At 42.5% G+C, this 16,260-nt stretch overlaps 1 protein-coding gene across 11 annotated transcripts in view; it reads right to left on the reverse strand.

The window, feature by feature from the left end:
* The window catches only part of PJA2 (praja ring finger ubiquitin ligase 2), a 117,232-nt gene that overhangs the window by 24,552 nt on the left and 76,420 nt on the right, over positions 1-16,260 (reverse strand). For all 11 annotated transcript variants that reach the window (XM_073344665.1, XM_073344662.1, XM_073344661.1 and 8 more), the window contains 2 exons: positions 13,367-13,552; positions 11,425-11,536 (listed from right to left, as the gene is read on the reverse strand). In XM_073344665.1, coding sequence (XP_073200766.1) covers positions 11,425-11,536; positions 13,367-13,552 — 298 coding nt within the window. The remainder of the gene's footprint in view (positions 1-11,424; positions 11,537-13,366; positions 13,553-16,260) is intronic.

Raw genomic sequence — 16,260 nt, forward strand, 5'->3', positions numbered from 1 at the left:
TCGCTTATTTAGGTCTCTCTGAAATTCCTCACAGTCCCCTATGCTCCTGACTAACCTACATCACTTTGTGTTATCTACTTACCTCCCCAAGCACTCCCCTCTCCAGATTCTCAATTAAACTACATGGGACCTCAAAATCTTATTTTGACAGGAATATCAAACTGGGCTACACTGTTGAATTTTAGTTTTGACATGAGAAGGCCAACTGCTAAAAGTTTAGAGCAATGCTCTGTATGATGCTACAGAGAAGAGGTCATCTGTTGTCTACCAGAGCAAGGTAATTAAGACTGGAAAAATCGCCACCTTTTCTGAAAATGGACCTGAGCCAAATCTACAGCAGAAATATATCCTGCACCACTGTGGGATCAAAGGGCAAAAAGAGGAAAAAAGGAATTTAGAATTAGGATTAAGCAGAAATAATTTCTGGGCATGAATCGTACCATTACTGGATGTTCCATATTCAGATTGTAAATATAGAGAAATTGCCAATATTCCTAGAACAGTTTGAACTGTATGTATATGAATGCATGATGGCTATCATTATTGTTATTTCATTGTTGGAGATTAACTTCTCTTAATGAGGAACAACAAAGTAATTTTAAGAGTTCACGGGCTGAAACTGTGGAAAAGCAGCATCACTTGCCCCACAACCTCAGCCGTGCAGAACACAATGCCATCCAGAGCCTCAGAAACAACTCTGACATCATAATCAAAAGGGCTGACAAAGGAGGTGCTGTTGTCATCATGAATAGGTCAGAATATGAACAAGAGGCTGCTCGGCAGCTCGCCAGCACCACTTTCTACAAGCCATTACCCTCTGATCCCACTGAGAGTTACCAAAAGAAACTACAGCATTTGCTCAAGAAACTCCCTGAAAAAGCACAAGATCAAATCCGCATAGACACACCCCTGGAACTCCGACCTGGGATATTCTATCTACTACTCAAGATCCATAAACCTGGAAATCCTGGGCGCCCCATGATCTCAGGCATTGGCACCCTGACAGCAGGATTGTCTGGCTATGTAGACTCTCTCCTCAGGCCCTACGCTACCAGCACTCCCAGCTACCTTCGAGATACTACTGACTTCCTGAGGAAACTACAATCCATCGGTGATCTTCCTGATAACACCATCCTGGCCACTATGGATTATACACCAACATTCCACACAAAGATGGACTACAAGCCGTCAAGAACACTATCCCCGATAATGTCACGGCTAACCTGGTGGCTGAACTTTGTGATTTTGTCCTTACCCATAACTATTTTACATTTGGGGACAATGTATACCTTCAAATCAGCGGCACTGCTATGGGTACCCGCATGGCCCCACAGTATGCCAACATTTTTATGGTTGACTTAGAACAACGCTTCCTCAGCTCTCGTCCCCTAACGCCCCTACACTACTTGCGCTATATTGATGACATCTTCATCATCTGTCATCATGGGTGACTTTAATTTTCCTGATATCTGCTGGGAGAGCAATACAGCGGTGCATAAACAATCGAGGAAGTTTTTGGAAACTGTAGGGGACAATTTCCTGGTGCAAGTGCTAGAGGAGCCAACTAGGGGGGGAGCTTTTCTTGACCTGCTGCTCACAAACTGGGAAGAATTAGTGGGGGAAGCAAAAGTGGATGGGAATCTGGGAGGCAGTGACCATGAGTTGGTTGAGTTCAGGATCCTGACACAGGGAAGAAAAGTAAGCAGCAGGATACAGACCCTGGACTTCAGGAAAGCAGACTTTGACTCCCTCAGGGAACGGATGGGTAGGATCCCCTGGGGGACTAACATGAAGGGGAAAGGAGTCCAGGAGAGCTGGCTGTATTTCAAGGAATCCCTTTTGAGGTTACAGGGACAAACCATCCCGATGAGTCGAAAGAATAGTAAATATGGCAGGCGACCAGCTTGGCTTAACGGTAAAATCCTAGCGGATCTTAAACATAAAAAAGAAGCTTACAAGAAGTGGAAGGTTGGACATATGACCAGGGAAGAGTTTAAAAATATTGCTCAGGCATGTAGGAATGAAATCAGGAGGGCCAAATCGCACCTGGAGCTGCAGCTAGCGAGAGATGTCAAGAGTAACAAGAAGGGTTTCTTCAGGTATGTTGGCAACAAGAAGAAAGCCAAGGAAAGTGTGGGCCCCTTACTGAATGAGGGAGTCAACCTAGTGACAGAGGATGTGCAAAAAGCTAATGTACTCAATGCTTTTTTTGCCTCTGTCTTCACGAACAAGGTCAGCTCCCAGACTGCTGCGCTGGGCATCACAACATGGGGAATAGATGGCCAGCCCTCTGTGGAGAAAGAGGTGGTTAGGGACTATTTAGAAAAGCTGGACGAGCACAAGTCCATGAGGCCGGACGAGTTGCATCCGAGAGTGCTGAAGGAATTGGCAGCTGTGATTGCAGATCCATTGGCCATTATCTTTGAAAACTCGTGGCGAATGGGGGAAGTCCTGGATGACTGGAAAAAGGCTAATGTAGTGCCAATCTTTAAAAAAAGGAAGGAGGAGGATCCTGGGAACTACAGGCCAGTCAGCCTCACCTCAGTCCCTGGAAAAATCATGGAGCAGGTCCTCAAAGAATCAATCCTGAAGCACTTACATGAGAGGAAAGTGATCAGGAACAGTCAGCATGGATTCATCAAGGGAAGGTCATGCCGGACTAATCTAATCGCCTTTTATGATGAGATTACTGGTTCTCTGGATGAAGGGAAAGCAGTGGATGTATTGTTTCTTGACTTTAGCAAAGCTTTTGACACGGTCTCCCACGGTCTCTTGTCAGCAAGTTAAAGAAGTACGGGCTGGATGAATGCACTATAAGGTGGGTAGAAAGTTGGCTAGATTGTCGGGCTCAACGGGTAGTGATCAATGGCTCCATGTCTAGTTGGCAGCCGGTGTCAAGTGGAGTGCACCAGGGGTCAGTCCTGGGGCTGGTTTTGTTCAATATCTTCATAAATGATCTGAAGGATGGTGTGGATTGCACTCTCAGCAAATTTGCGGATGATACTAAACTGGGAGGAGTGGTAGATACGCTGAAGGGTAGGGACAGGATACAGAGGGAGCTAGACAAATTGGAGGATTGGGCCAAAAGAAATCTGATGAGGTTCAATAAGGATAAGTGCAGGGTCCTGCACTTAGGACGGAAGAACCCAATGCACAGCTACAGACTAGGGACCGAATGGCTAGGCAGCAGTTCTGTGGAAAAGGACCTAGGGGAGAAGCTGGATATGAGTCAGCAGTGTGCCCTTGTTGCCAAGAAGGCAAATGGCATTTTGGGATGTATAAGTAGGGGCATAGCGAGCAGATCGAGGGACGTGATCGTCCCCCTCTATTCGACATTGGTGAGGCCTCATCTGGAGTACTGTGTCCAGTTTTGGGCCCCACACTACAAGAAGGATGTGGATAAATTGGAGAGAGTCCAGCGAAGGGCAACAAAAATGATTAGGGGTCTGGAACACATGACTTATGAGGAGAGGCTGAGGGAACTGGGATTGTTTAGTCTGCAGAAGAGAAGAATGAGGGGGGATTTGATAGCTGCTTTCAACTACCTGAGAGGTGGTTCCAGAGAGGATGGTTCTAGACTATTCTCAGTGGTAGAAGAGGACAGGACAAGGAGTAATGGTCTCAGGTTCCAGTGGGGAAGGTTTAGGTTGGATATTAGGAAAAACTTTTTCACTAGGAGGGTGGTGAAACACTGGAATGTGTTACCTAGGGAGATGGTAGAATCTCCTTCCTTAGAAGTTTTTAAGGTCAGGCTTACAAAGCCCTGGCTGGGATGATTTAATTGGGGATTGGTCCTGCTTTGAGCAGGGCTTTGGACTAGATGACCTCTGAGGTCCCTTCCAACCCTGATATTCTATGATTCTATGATCTGGACCCAAGGAAAAGACGCCCTTGAGGAATTCCACCATGATTTCAACAATTTCCATCGCACCATCAACCTCAGCCTGGTCCAGTCCACACAAGAGATCCACTTCCTGGACACTACAGTGCTAATAAACAGTTGTCACATAAACACCACCCTATACCGGAAATCTACTGACCGCTATTCCTACCTACATGCCTCCAGCTTTCACCGAGACCACACCACACGATCCATTGTCTACAGCCAAGCTCTGCGATACAACCGCATTTGCTCCAACCCCTCAGACAAACACCTACAAGATATCTATTAAGTATTCTTACAACTACAATACCCACCTGCGGAAGTGAAGAAACAGATTGATAGAGCCAGAAGAGTTCCCGGAAGTCACCTACTACAGGATAGGCCTAACAAAGAAAATAACAGAACGCCACTATCTGTCACCTTCAGCCCCCAACTAAAACCCCTCCAACGCATTATCAGGGATCTACAACCTATCCTGAAGGATGACCCAACACTCTCACAAATCTTGGGAGATTTGTCCAGTCCTTGCCTACAGACAGCCCCCCAACCTGAAGCAAATACTCACCAGCAACCACATACCACACAACAGAACCACTAACCCAGGAACCTATCCTTGTAACAAAGCCCGTTGCCAACTGTGTCCACATATCTATTCAGGGGACACCATCACAGGGCCTAACAACATCAGCTACACTATCAGAGGCTCGTTCACCTGCACATCTACCAATGTGATATATGCCATCATGTGACAGCAATGCCCCTCTGCCACGTACATTGGTCAAACTGGACAGTCTCTACGTAAAAGAATAAATGGACACAAATCAGATGTCAAGAATTATAACATCCATAAACCAGTCGGAGAACACTTCAATCTCTCTGGTCACACGATTACAGACAAGAAAGTTGCGACATTACAACAGAAAAACTTCAAAACCAGACTCCAGCGAGGGACTGCTGAATTGGAATTCATTTGCAAATTGGATACAATTAACTTAGGCTTGAATAGAGACTGGGAGTGGCTAAGTCACTATGCAAGGTAACCTATTTCCCCTTGTTTTTTCCTACCCCCCCTCCCGCCCCCGTTTCTCAGACGTTCTTGTTAAACCCTGGATTTGTGCTGGAAATGGCCCATCTTGATTATCACACACATTGTAAGGAGAGTGATCACTTTAGATAAGCTATTACCAGCAGGAGAGTGGGGTGGGGGGAGAGAAAACCTTTTGTAGTGATAAACACCCATTTTTTCATGGTTCGTGTGTATAAAAACATCTTCTGTATTTTCCACAGTATGCATCCGATGAAGTGAGCTGTAGCTCATGAAAGCTTATGCTCAAATAAATTGGTTAGTCTCTAAGGTGCCACAAGTACTCCTTTTCTTTTTATTTAAAAAATATTTATTCCCTATGTGGATACTTACAGACTGGCATCAAGTCATCTCATAACATGTTAAGCTAAATAGATTGAACTCCTTGAGTATCACTGTTTTTTAATCCTTCAATCATTCTTGTGGCTCTTCCCCTATCTAATTTATCAGCTGCCTTCTGGAACTGTGGACACCAGGACTGGACTCAGTATTCCAGCAGCAGTCACACTGGTGCCAAGTAAAATAATACCTCTCTACTTCTACTCAAGATTTTCCTGTTTATGCATCCCAGGATCACATTAGCTCTTTTGGTCACAGTGTCACACTGGGAACTCATGTTCCGCTGATTATCCACCATGACTCCCAAATCTTTTTCAGAGTCACTACTTCCATGGATAGAGTACCCCATCTTGTAAGTATGCCTTACATTCTTTGTTCCTAGACATATATATTTATACTTAGTCCCATTAAACACATATTGTTTGCTGGTGTCCATTTTACCAAGTGATTCAGGTTGCTCTGTACCAGTAACTTGTCCTCTTCATTATTCACCACTCCCCCCCAATTTGTGTCTCATCTGCAAACTTTATCAGTGATTATTTTATGTTTTCTTCCAGGTCGTTGATAAAAATGTTAAATAGCATGGGACCAAGAACTGATTCCTGTGGGACCCCAGTGGAAACAGACATGCTTGATGATGATGATTCCCCATTTACAGTTACATTTTGAGACCTAACAGTTAGCCAGTTATTAATCCATTTAATGTGTGCCATGTTAATTTCATATTATTCCAGTTTCTTAATCAATATGTCATGAGATACCAAGTAACTGTCTTTTCTTCTTCAAGTGGTTGAGATCAGGTGACTCACAAGCGAATGAGTAGGAGGTGAGATCAGAGACTACTTATAGCAAACTGCAGAACTGCCTTCCCAAAGTTTGTATCTGATCTAGCCCCTCAGCCCGACAAGCCCCTCAGTACCAAACAGGTGGGCAACCTCAACTCTGCGCCCTAAATTGGAAGAGCTGCAGAACAAGGTGTCAACAACGTCATGTCTGTAATAAGTTCACATGGCACAAAGGACACTGAAGAAGAAGCCACCACACCTGAACATTCCTCAATTAGTGGACAGTCAGGAACAGACAGGCAAAACAAGTCTGATACTGCCCAATACGCCAGAGTACCAGAGTCAATAGTACAGAGTTCACACGTTGGTACCAGAGTACAGGTAGACATCCCTGCTCTATCTCATGTACCAGATGAATCATGGTCTTGGTTTGCACTCCTCTTAGAAGGGGAGAAGAAACCTCTCCTAGCTCTGGTCCATTTTATGAGATCTTTGTCTAGGAGGACCAGAGGAAGGGAGACAGTCTCTCTTCCTCCTGGAAGAGGAATCCAAACCTGGCCAAACAACAGCCCATGCTGGCTGAGATGCCACTAAGGGGTCTGGCAATCTTTGGAGGTCCCTAGTGCTGAAGCAAACCTCATGGTCTGCTCCAGAAGGTACTGCTTCAAGTGAAAGCTTCTGGCCATCTGCATTTCTTTGCCTCTCTCTTCTGAAGGACTTGCAGATTTCTTTAACGTGCCCTTCCCCCAACAAGTCTGAGAGTCACTATAAGGGTTCGCTACACCACACAACAGTGAGGGCATCACACCAGGCAAAATCCTAACTATTAGTAAACTAAACCTAAGGGTACTACTATTCGAACGACAACTAACAACTATACATGGGGGGGAAACCACAGACAGCACCGTGAAACAAGGCTTGAGGTAAAAACCACAACGAGCACTCTTACTCAAGCTCTGGGCAGTGAGAAGGAACTGATGCAGGTATGGGTAGGAGCACAGCCTGTATAGATACTGCTTAGCAAAGTTCTCTGGCTTTGGTGTGCTGGGTGGGTACATACCTGAGTTGAACACATGGATGCAAACACGAAGAAAAACCTCCAATAACAGGAATTCTACAACCTCCCTTGGTAGCCTATTCCAATACTTAACTATTCTTAGATTTAGAAAGTGCATCTGAAGAAGTGGTGTTTTACCCACAAAAGCTTATGCCCAAATAAATCTGTTAGTCTTTAAGGTGCCACCAGACTCCTTGTTGTTTTCTTAGATTTAGAAAGTTTTTCCTAATATCTAACCTACATCTTCCTTGCTGCAGATTAAGCTGATTACTTCTTGTCCTACCTGCAGTAGGACCACTGATCACTATCCTTTTTATAACAGCACATTTGAAGACTCATCATGTCCCTCTTCAATCTTTTTCTCAAGACTGAACATACCCAGTTTTTTGGGTTATTTTTTTAAACCTTTCCTCATAGGTCAGGTTTTCTAAACCTGTTATAATTTTTGCTGCTCTCCTCTGGAGCCTCTCCCATTTGTCCACATTTTTCTTTATGTTTGAGCACCCAAAACTGGAATCAACACTGCAGATGGGTCCTCCACAATGCCAAGCGGAACAAAACAATTGCCCCTTGTGTCTTACATATGACACTCCTGTTAATACACCCCACAATGATATTAGTCTCTTTTGCAACTGCCTCACATTGCTGGCTCATATGCAATTTGTGGTCCTCTACAACACCCAGCAGTACTATCACCTAGCCAGTTATTCACCCATTTTGTATTTATGCATGGGATTTTTCCTTCTTACATGTAGTACATTTAACTTTACTTTATTGAATTTCATCCTGTTGATTTCAGACCAATTCTTCAATTTGTCAAGGTCTTTTGATTTCTAATCCTGTCCTGCAAAGTGCTTGCAATCCTTAACAGTTTGGTGTCAAGTGCAAATTTTATAAGAGTAGTCTCTAGTCCATTAACCAAGTCTTTAATGAAAATATTGACTAGTACCAGACTCAGGACAGAACCCTGCATGACCGCATGAGATAGGTCTTCCTAGTTTGACAGCTAGCCATTGATAACTATTCTCTGAGTGCAGTTTTTCAACCAGTTGCATATCCACCTTATAGTAACTGTGGATGAAGGGAAAGCAGTGCACGTGTTGTTTCTTGACTTTAGCAAAGCTTTTGACACGGTCTCCCACAGTACTCTTGCCAGCAGGTTAAAGAAGTATGGGCTGGATGAATGGACTATAAGGTGGATAGGAAGCTGGCTAGATTGTCAGGCTCAACAGGTAGTGATCAATGGCTCCATGTCTAGTTGGCAGGCGGAATCAAGTGGCCCAGGGTTGGTCCTGGGGCCGATTTTGTTCAATATCTTCATAAATGATCTGGAGGATAGCATGGATTGCACCCTCAGCAAGTTTGCAGATGACACTAAACTGGGAGGAGTGGTATATACGCTGAAGGGTAGGGATAGGATACAGAGGGACCTAGACAAATTGGAGGATTGGGCCAAAAGAAATCTGATGAGGTTCAACAAGGACAAGTGCAGAGTCCTGCACTTAGGATGGAAGAATCCAATGCACCACTACAGACTAGGGACCGAATGGCTAGGCAGCAGTTCTGCGGAAAAGGACCTAGGGGTCACAGTGGACGAGAAGTTGGATATGAGTCAACAGTGTGCCCTTGTTGCCAAGGCGGCCAATGGCATTTTGGGATGTATAAGTAGGGGCATAGCGAGCAGATCGAGGGACATGATCGTTCCCCTCTATTCGACATTGGTGAGGCCTCATCTGGAGTACTGTGTCCAGTTTTGGGCCCCACACTACAAGGAGGATGTGGAAAAATTGGAAAGAGTCCAGCGGAGGGCAACAAAAATGATTAGGGGACTGGAACACATGTGTTATGAGGAGAGGCTGAGGGAACTGGGGATGTTTAGTCTTCAGAAGAGAAGAATGAGGAGGGATTTGGTAGCTGCTTTCAACTAGCTGAAAGGGGGTTCCAAAGAGGATGGCTCTAGACTGTTCTCAGTGGTAGCAGATGACAGAACAAGGAGTAATGGTCTCAAGTTGCATTCGGGGAGATTTAGGTTGGATATTAGGAAAAACTTTTTCACTAGGAGGGTGGTGAAACACTGGAATGAGTTACCTAGGGTGGTGGTGGAATCTCCTTCCCTAGAAGTTTTTAAGGTCAGGCTTGACAAAGCCCTGGCTGGGATGATTTAGTCGGGGATCGGCCCTGCTTTGAGCAGGGAGTTGTACTAGATGACCTCCTGAGCTCCCTTCCAACCCTCATATTCTATGATTCTATGCTAACTTCATCTAGGCAACATTTCCCTATGGGACCTAGGGGAACATATGGGACTAAACCAAAAGCTTTACTAAATCAAGATATCTCATATCTACTTGCTTCACCCCCAACCACTAGGCCAGTAAACATGTCAAAGAAAGTAATTAGGTTTGTCTGGCTTTATTTATTCTTGACAAATCCATATTGGCCATTACTTATCACTCAATTATCCTCTAGATGCTTACAAATGGATTGTTTAATACTTTGTTGCAGTATCTTTCCAGATATTGAAGTTTCCCTTTATAAAAGTCATGTACTATACGCCCCTTCCAATCCTCCTGCACATCACCCATCCTCAGTAAATTCTCAAAGATAATTGCTAATGGTTCAAAGATTGCTTTAGTACCCTATCATGAATTTTGTAAGGCCCTGCTGACTTGAATACATCTAAGCTATCTGAATATTCTTCAACCAGTACTTTCTCGATTCTGACTTGTATTCCTTCCTAGTCTTTGTTAATATTAATTATGTTAAACATCTGGTCACCATTCACTCCTTTTTAATTGCAGACTGAGGTAACACGCGCATTAAACACTTCAGTCTTCTTGGTGCCATCTAGTATTAGTTCTCCTTCCCTGCTAAGTAGCAGACCTACACTTTCCTGTGTCTTTCTTTGCTCCCAAGGTATTTATAGAACCTCTTCTTACTGTCTCATGACCCTTGCTAGGTGTAACTCATTTTGTGCCTTAGCCTTTGTGATTTTGTCCCTACATGCTTGTGGTATTCATTTATATTCATCCTTAGCAATCTGGCTATGTTTCCACCTTTTGTAGGATTCCTTTTTGATTTTCAGGTCAGTAAAGAGCTCATGATGGAGTCATAAAGGCCTCTTACTATTCTTCTTCTTATCTTTCCTTTGCATCAGGACAGTTTGCTGTTGTGCCTTCGTAGCAGAGTGATGACTCATCAGCATCCCACATCCTGGGAATTAGCTCTTTTCCAGCCTTGGAGCACCCTCTGCCAGCTGGTGGCTCACCTGCCTAAGGCCCCTGTGTCCCTCCTGGACCCCAGTGCCCCTTTAACTTGGGTTCTGCCCCAGCTGTACCTTCACACTCTGGGTCTCTCTTCCCAGGGGAATCCCCAACCCTCTAAGACCATCTTGCCTCCGTGGCTTCTGCCAGTCGTCATCTAGCCCCCTCTCACTGGGGCAAACTGCAGTCTGTAATGGCCACTCATCATCGGTAAGGGGGTTGGACCAGCTGCCTCTGCCTATCCCCGGGCTACACCTCTTTAGCCCCAGTACCTGCCTTGGGCCCCTAACAAGGTCAGACTGGAGCTCCCCAGCTCCTCTTGCCTTTCCTCAGCCCTGCTCTGCTTCAGGTACCCTTTTCTCCCAGGCAGCTAGGTCCTTCAGCTCCTGACTGACAGCCCTTTTATAAGTCCGCTGTGGCCTGACAGGGCATAGCCCCAGCTGTGGCTGCTTCCCCAGTCACCCTAGCCTTTTTCCACTGGAGCAGGTTAACTGCTCCTCAACACCCTTAAATACTGTTTGAGAAACTGCCAGCTCCTGTGAATTCCTTTTTCCCTTAGATTTTTTTTCCCAATGGAACCTTACCCACTAATTCTCTGATTTTCTTCAAGTATTCTTTTTTGAAGTCCATTGGCCTTATTCTGCTGCTCTCCATCCTTCCTTTCCATTGGATCATGAAAGTGTCATTTCATGATTACTTTCACCTAAGTGACTGATGCACTAGGAAATGATAACACACTAGTAAGTGCATCTAGCTCACTGTTTCATACTTGTTTAGATCAGCAGAGCTTACAAGTATAAAAAGTAGTAAAAATGCGTGTCATTAAAAAGTGAGCGGATATGAATTAATACACACAGGGACCATATATGCGGAACACACTGGTGCATTACTACTCAAAACAAAAAAAAACTATCATCTTTAGGCTCCTTTAAGCTAGTCTGGTGACATGGTTTTAAGTCATTTTAATGTGTTCCGTTTTTATTTTTACACAGAAGTCAGAAATCGTATTTCAATACCTCCATGGCCTGTGCCAAACGCTCCTCCAGTGCCATATATGTGAGAAACTGAGGATCCACATAAGAAATGGCTTGAGCAACTCCTAGGCCATCACCAAATTCATCAAGTAGTCTGAAAACACCAAAAATGCAATATTAGGAAACAGAGCCTCCATTTTAAGTGCAGCTTTAACAATATTCAATTATATTCAAATATTCAACTATACTGCATACAAATCCTAAGGAGTGCATAAAAGCTGGGTTTGTATATGTCAATTAGAGGATGTTTGTGAATCAGTCAGGAGTATGCCCATTTGAAAATTTTGTGCTTCATGTCTCTGCACACAGATGTTCAGATAGACTAAACACTGTGTGTCTATACTTTTTCAAAAACATTTACATCTATTTTAAGTAAAGTTGTACACTCTGCAATGGAACAAACCCATACAAGGCTTCTGACACAATTTCTGACCTTGTATCTGATGCTTTTCTATATTATGCACATGAAAAATAAAAGCAATTTATTTTAGAGCTACTTTTTATAAATTCATCAGTATAATTTAGTGACAAGGCTTTGATATGAGCAGACATTGCAAGATGCAGGTATCAGCATTTGCTAGGTATAAGGGATATGCTTTCTGTTTTCTTATCAACCCTAAAAGATATTACCAATTTTTGTTTTCCAAAAAATTGAAACAAGACTTCGGGTTGTGCCTTTTAGGTCTTCATGATGCTAAGCCACACTCTGAAAGCTCTTGCTCCTCTCCCAACAAAAAAGTTTATTTCCTGCTTATTTTTCTACATTAGGAACTCAGGTCCTGTCTAGCCTGGAAGAGACTGTGATGTCACCACAACAATAAAAGTGAAAGGTGAACTATTGTAAAGGTAGGATTTGTAATTAGGCTGCTTAAAACTGTTTTTGGTCACACTTTTGAACTTAAACACCTAAAAATTTTGAATGTAGACTATTTTAAAAATTCAACATCCCACCTTTTCAATTAAGGGCTGAAAGTTAACACTGTACTTGGAAAACCAGCCTTGATATTCCTAAGGTTAAAAAAAAATGAAATGAAAACCATTGGTTCTTATAAAGCCTTTCTCTGCTAGATTAAACAGCTCTTTGGCACCCTCTGTTTTATCCCCATAAAGCTACTAATACACAGTCATCAAGTCACCTGTTACTCTCCTTTTGGATAAACTAAACAGATTGAACTCCTTAAGTCTCTCATTCTAAGGCATTTTCTCCAACCCTCAAATTATTTTTGAGGCTCTTTTCTGCACTCTCTAATTTTTCAACTTTCTTTTTAAAATGTGGATACCAGACTGTAAGAAATATTCTAGTAATGGTCTTATGAATGGCATATGGAGGCAAAGTCATCTTCCTACTCCTATTGTAATTATCTTGATATTTTGCAATATTTCTAAGTAATCTTAACACTGAAATGGAAAGAAACATGTAAAAATGATTTCTATGTGCATAGCACTGAAAAGAGAAATAAGACAAGGTTTATAATGCAGATCTAAATCCCTATAATTGCAGAGGAGTAACTACAAAATAAAAACCTTTACCAAGATCATATATACGTCAACATTCAATTAGATGAATATTCTTATGTAATCAAAAATGTGTATAACAACATTTATATAGGGGCACTTATCAACCTGGAAATGAATCCAAAATTACATCCACAGGATCTCCAATTTGAAATAACTACGTGGTACATCAGAACTATCTTAAAATTTGAACCTGAGCAATATGACACGTCTTAGTCTTCTTGTTGGAAGAAACAGCACTTATTGCAAGTTAACCCTGAAAATCCAGTATCATCGGCTTGTTTAAGCAGTAGAACAATGCTCAATTTGTGGCCTCCTAAATATAGCACAAAGTGCAAGATGACAGAAAAACTAACCATTAATATCATCTCACACAGAGAACCCATCACTTTTATGCACAGGTGCATACCTCCACTCCATGTCTAGGTCTTCACTCATACTGGAGTCATCCTCAAGGTTGTTGTTCCCATCCAACATGAAAAATCCTGGATGCACAAAATGGCTAACTGGATCATTTTCCTCATCACTGCTACTTTCAATTTCTTCATGGTACTGCAGCCAAGGAATCTCTCCCTCCTCCAAAGAGGTCTGTTCCCTACAAACAAATATTAGAAAAGCTGTAACTTAAACAAAATAAGTTCTAAAGTAAATGTAAATAATGGAGGATACTTCTTTTACTCTTAAGGGCTGTAAATGCAGCTTTCTCAGACTGAGGGTATATCTTCACTACCCGCCAGATCGGTGGGCAGCAATCGATCCAGCAGGGATCGATTTATCGTGTCTGGTCCAGACGCAATAAATCGACCCCTAAGCACTCTCCCATCGACTCCTGTACACCAGCACCGCGAGAGGCGCAAGCAGAGTCGATGGGGGAGTGGCAGCGGTTGACTCACTGTGGTGGAGACACCACAGTAAGTCGATCTAAGTACGTCAAATTCAGCTATATTATTCATGTAGCCAAAGTTGCGTAACTTAGATTGGACCCCTCCTCCGTGTAGACCAAGGCTCAGAAGAACTAGACTCTGAATCCAATGTCATCTGCCAAGATCCTAAGACAATAGCTCCGAGAGGTATCACCTGACCCATTCACCAAAAATCAGAGCTCCGTGACAGCCATAATTCTGTGGTCATGGAATTTGGCTTTTCCCCAAGATGCCACAGAAATCAGCATTTTTACTGCAGAACTTGCTATTTTGTTGCAGCCAGAATCAGGCATTTGTCTCACTGTCCAGCCAGGGCCCAGTTTCCTGCTGAATTTTGCTATCCATCTTTCCCTACAAGAGGGCAGTTAACTGGATTACAGTGCAATCTCTTTGAAATGTTCCATGGAACCAGCAAGCAAGGGATTGGTGACCAAGAACAGGAGTCCAGCTTGCAACAGTGGAGCTGGAAAGCCAAAATTGTAGACTGGCCAACTGGCCTGTCTGGAGAATAGCACTAAACAGTTCCATTTCCTTTGCTACTGTTAATATAAGGCAGGCAGAGAGAGGCACTCCATTTTCTCACTGGTAGATTTGTATATGTTGTTGTATATAATAGGAATCTGGGGAAAAATCATAGGAAAATTCTTATGCTCTCAGGGAAAATCTGAAATTAATATTTTAAATTTACACTTTGATTGTTGCCCCAAGATTTGTACTTTTGAACTGGATCAACAATGGGGGAAAAAAGGGGTACTCTGATCATAACCCTTTTGGACTGATTGTGTGAAGTCTAGTCAGCATAATATATGTTTTAAACAAAAAAATTAAAATTGCACTGCCCAACAAAGTACATATATCCAGTCATTGGTATACTGGACTGGAGTTAGGAGTCTACCTGGCTTTGCAACTGGACTTACTGCATGACCATGAGCAAACTTTTTTTTTTTTGTCTCTATGCCTCAGACATCCTTCACCTGGGATTAAAACCTGCCTACCCTGAGCAGGGATATTATGAAATTAATTTGGGATATTTTTAAAGTGCTTTCAGATCAAAATTGGTATAGGAGAGTGAAGTTTTATTTCACACAGAGTTGGATACTGAGTCATTTAAGATACAAATACATTTTAGTTTTTTCAGCATCTAATACAGTCTGTGTGTCATGCTCACTTTTGGTTTATCTTTTAAATACATTTTCATTCCTATTTTTACAATTGTTGATGGTGTTTCTCTTCCTATATTTCAATCCATAACCTGATTGAATAAGGTGCTTATCCTTGTAGAACTGAAATCTACTTTGGTGGACATGCAAAACCTACTAGCTATAGATATTAATATACTAGAATATCAGTATACTATAGCTGTTCCATTGGCAAGTCACTTGCGAAAACAGACAATACATTTAAATGATTCTGGAATCCAAATATTAAGTAGAAGTCAGATGGAGAGCAGAAGGAGATGGTACTCTCCCAAGCTCCATCCACCATCAACCCAAGAACTACACACTCTTGTTGCCAAAATTAGATGCTTCACATAGTAAATTGAGAAGATGACCATAAGAGGACCATCCTTCTTTCTGGCATGTTTTCATCACTAATGAAATACTTAAACTAACATTTAAATCAAGCAGCCCCAGAGAGTTAGCACACCAGATGAAGAAAGGATACTCAGAATTCTCAGGTTTCAGAGTAGCAGCCGTGTTAGTCTGTATCCGCAAAAAGAAAAGGAGGACTTGTGGCACCTTGGAGATGGACAAATTTATTTGAGCATAAGCTTTCGTGAGCTACAGCTTGTAGCTCATGATAGCTTATGCTCAAATAAATTTGTTCGTCTCTAAGGTGCCACAAAGTACTCCTTTTCTTTTTTCAGAATTCTCAGTGCTATTGTTTCAGGCTGCCTAGAGACCTAGGGAGGCAAAACTGCATGGGTTACACTCATTTTCAAGATTAAGTCTCTAGCCTGTAGAGTAGAGAAGCTAAACTTTTGTTAAATGAAAGCTTAGATTCTGGAAATCAAGATGGGGCCACTAAAGGAAAAGTAGCAGCTCCAACTGCTAGAAGCAAGCCCAATTAACAGCTGGCACACATCTCATCATAGTTTGGCACAAAGTAAAAGGAAAAGCATTGGATTTAGCATCTGCTCACCCTCATTTTTTGCCACAAGCATATACCTACGTGAGCTAACAGGTGTCAATTACAGGTCTCCTGATACTGTTTTATCTGCTACGAGATGGCTAAACATTGCATTTTAAGTTCTGGAGTGACTGCACCTTGAACATCATACTGATTCCTGATTTTTTTATTTGAAAGATAGTGACAATTTGGAGGAAGTTCAGAGAAAAATCAACATGAATGATCAGGAATTATTTAATTAGGATAGTAC

The sequence above is a fragment of the Lepidochelys kempii genome, chromosome 5 (assembly GCF_965140265.1).
Source record: "Lepidochelys kempii isolate rLepKem1 chromosome 5, rLepKem1.hap2, whole genome shotgun sequence".
Lineage (NCBI taxonomy): Eukaryota > Metazoa > Chordata > Testudines > Cheloniidae > Lepidochelys > Lepidochelys kempii.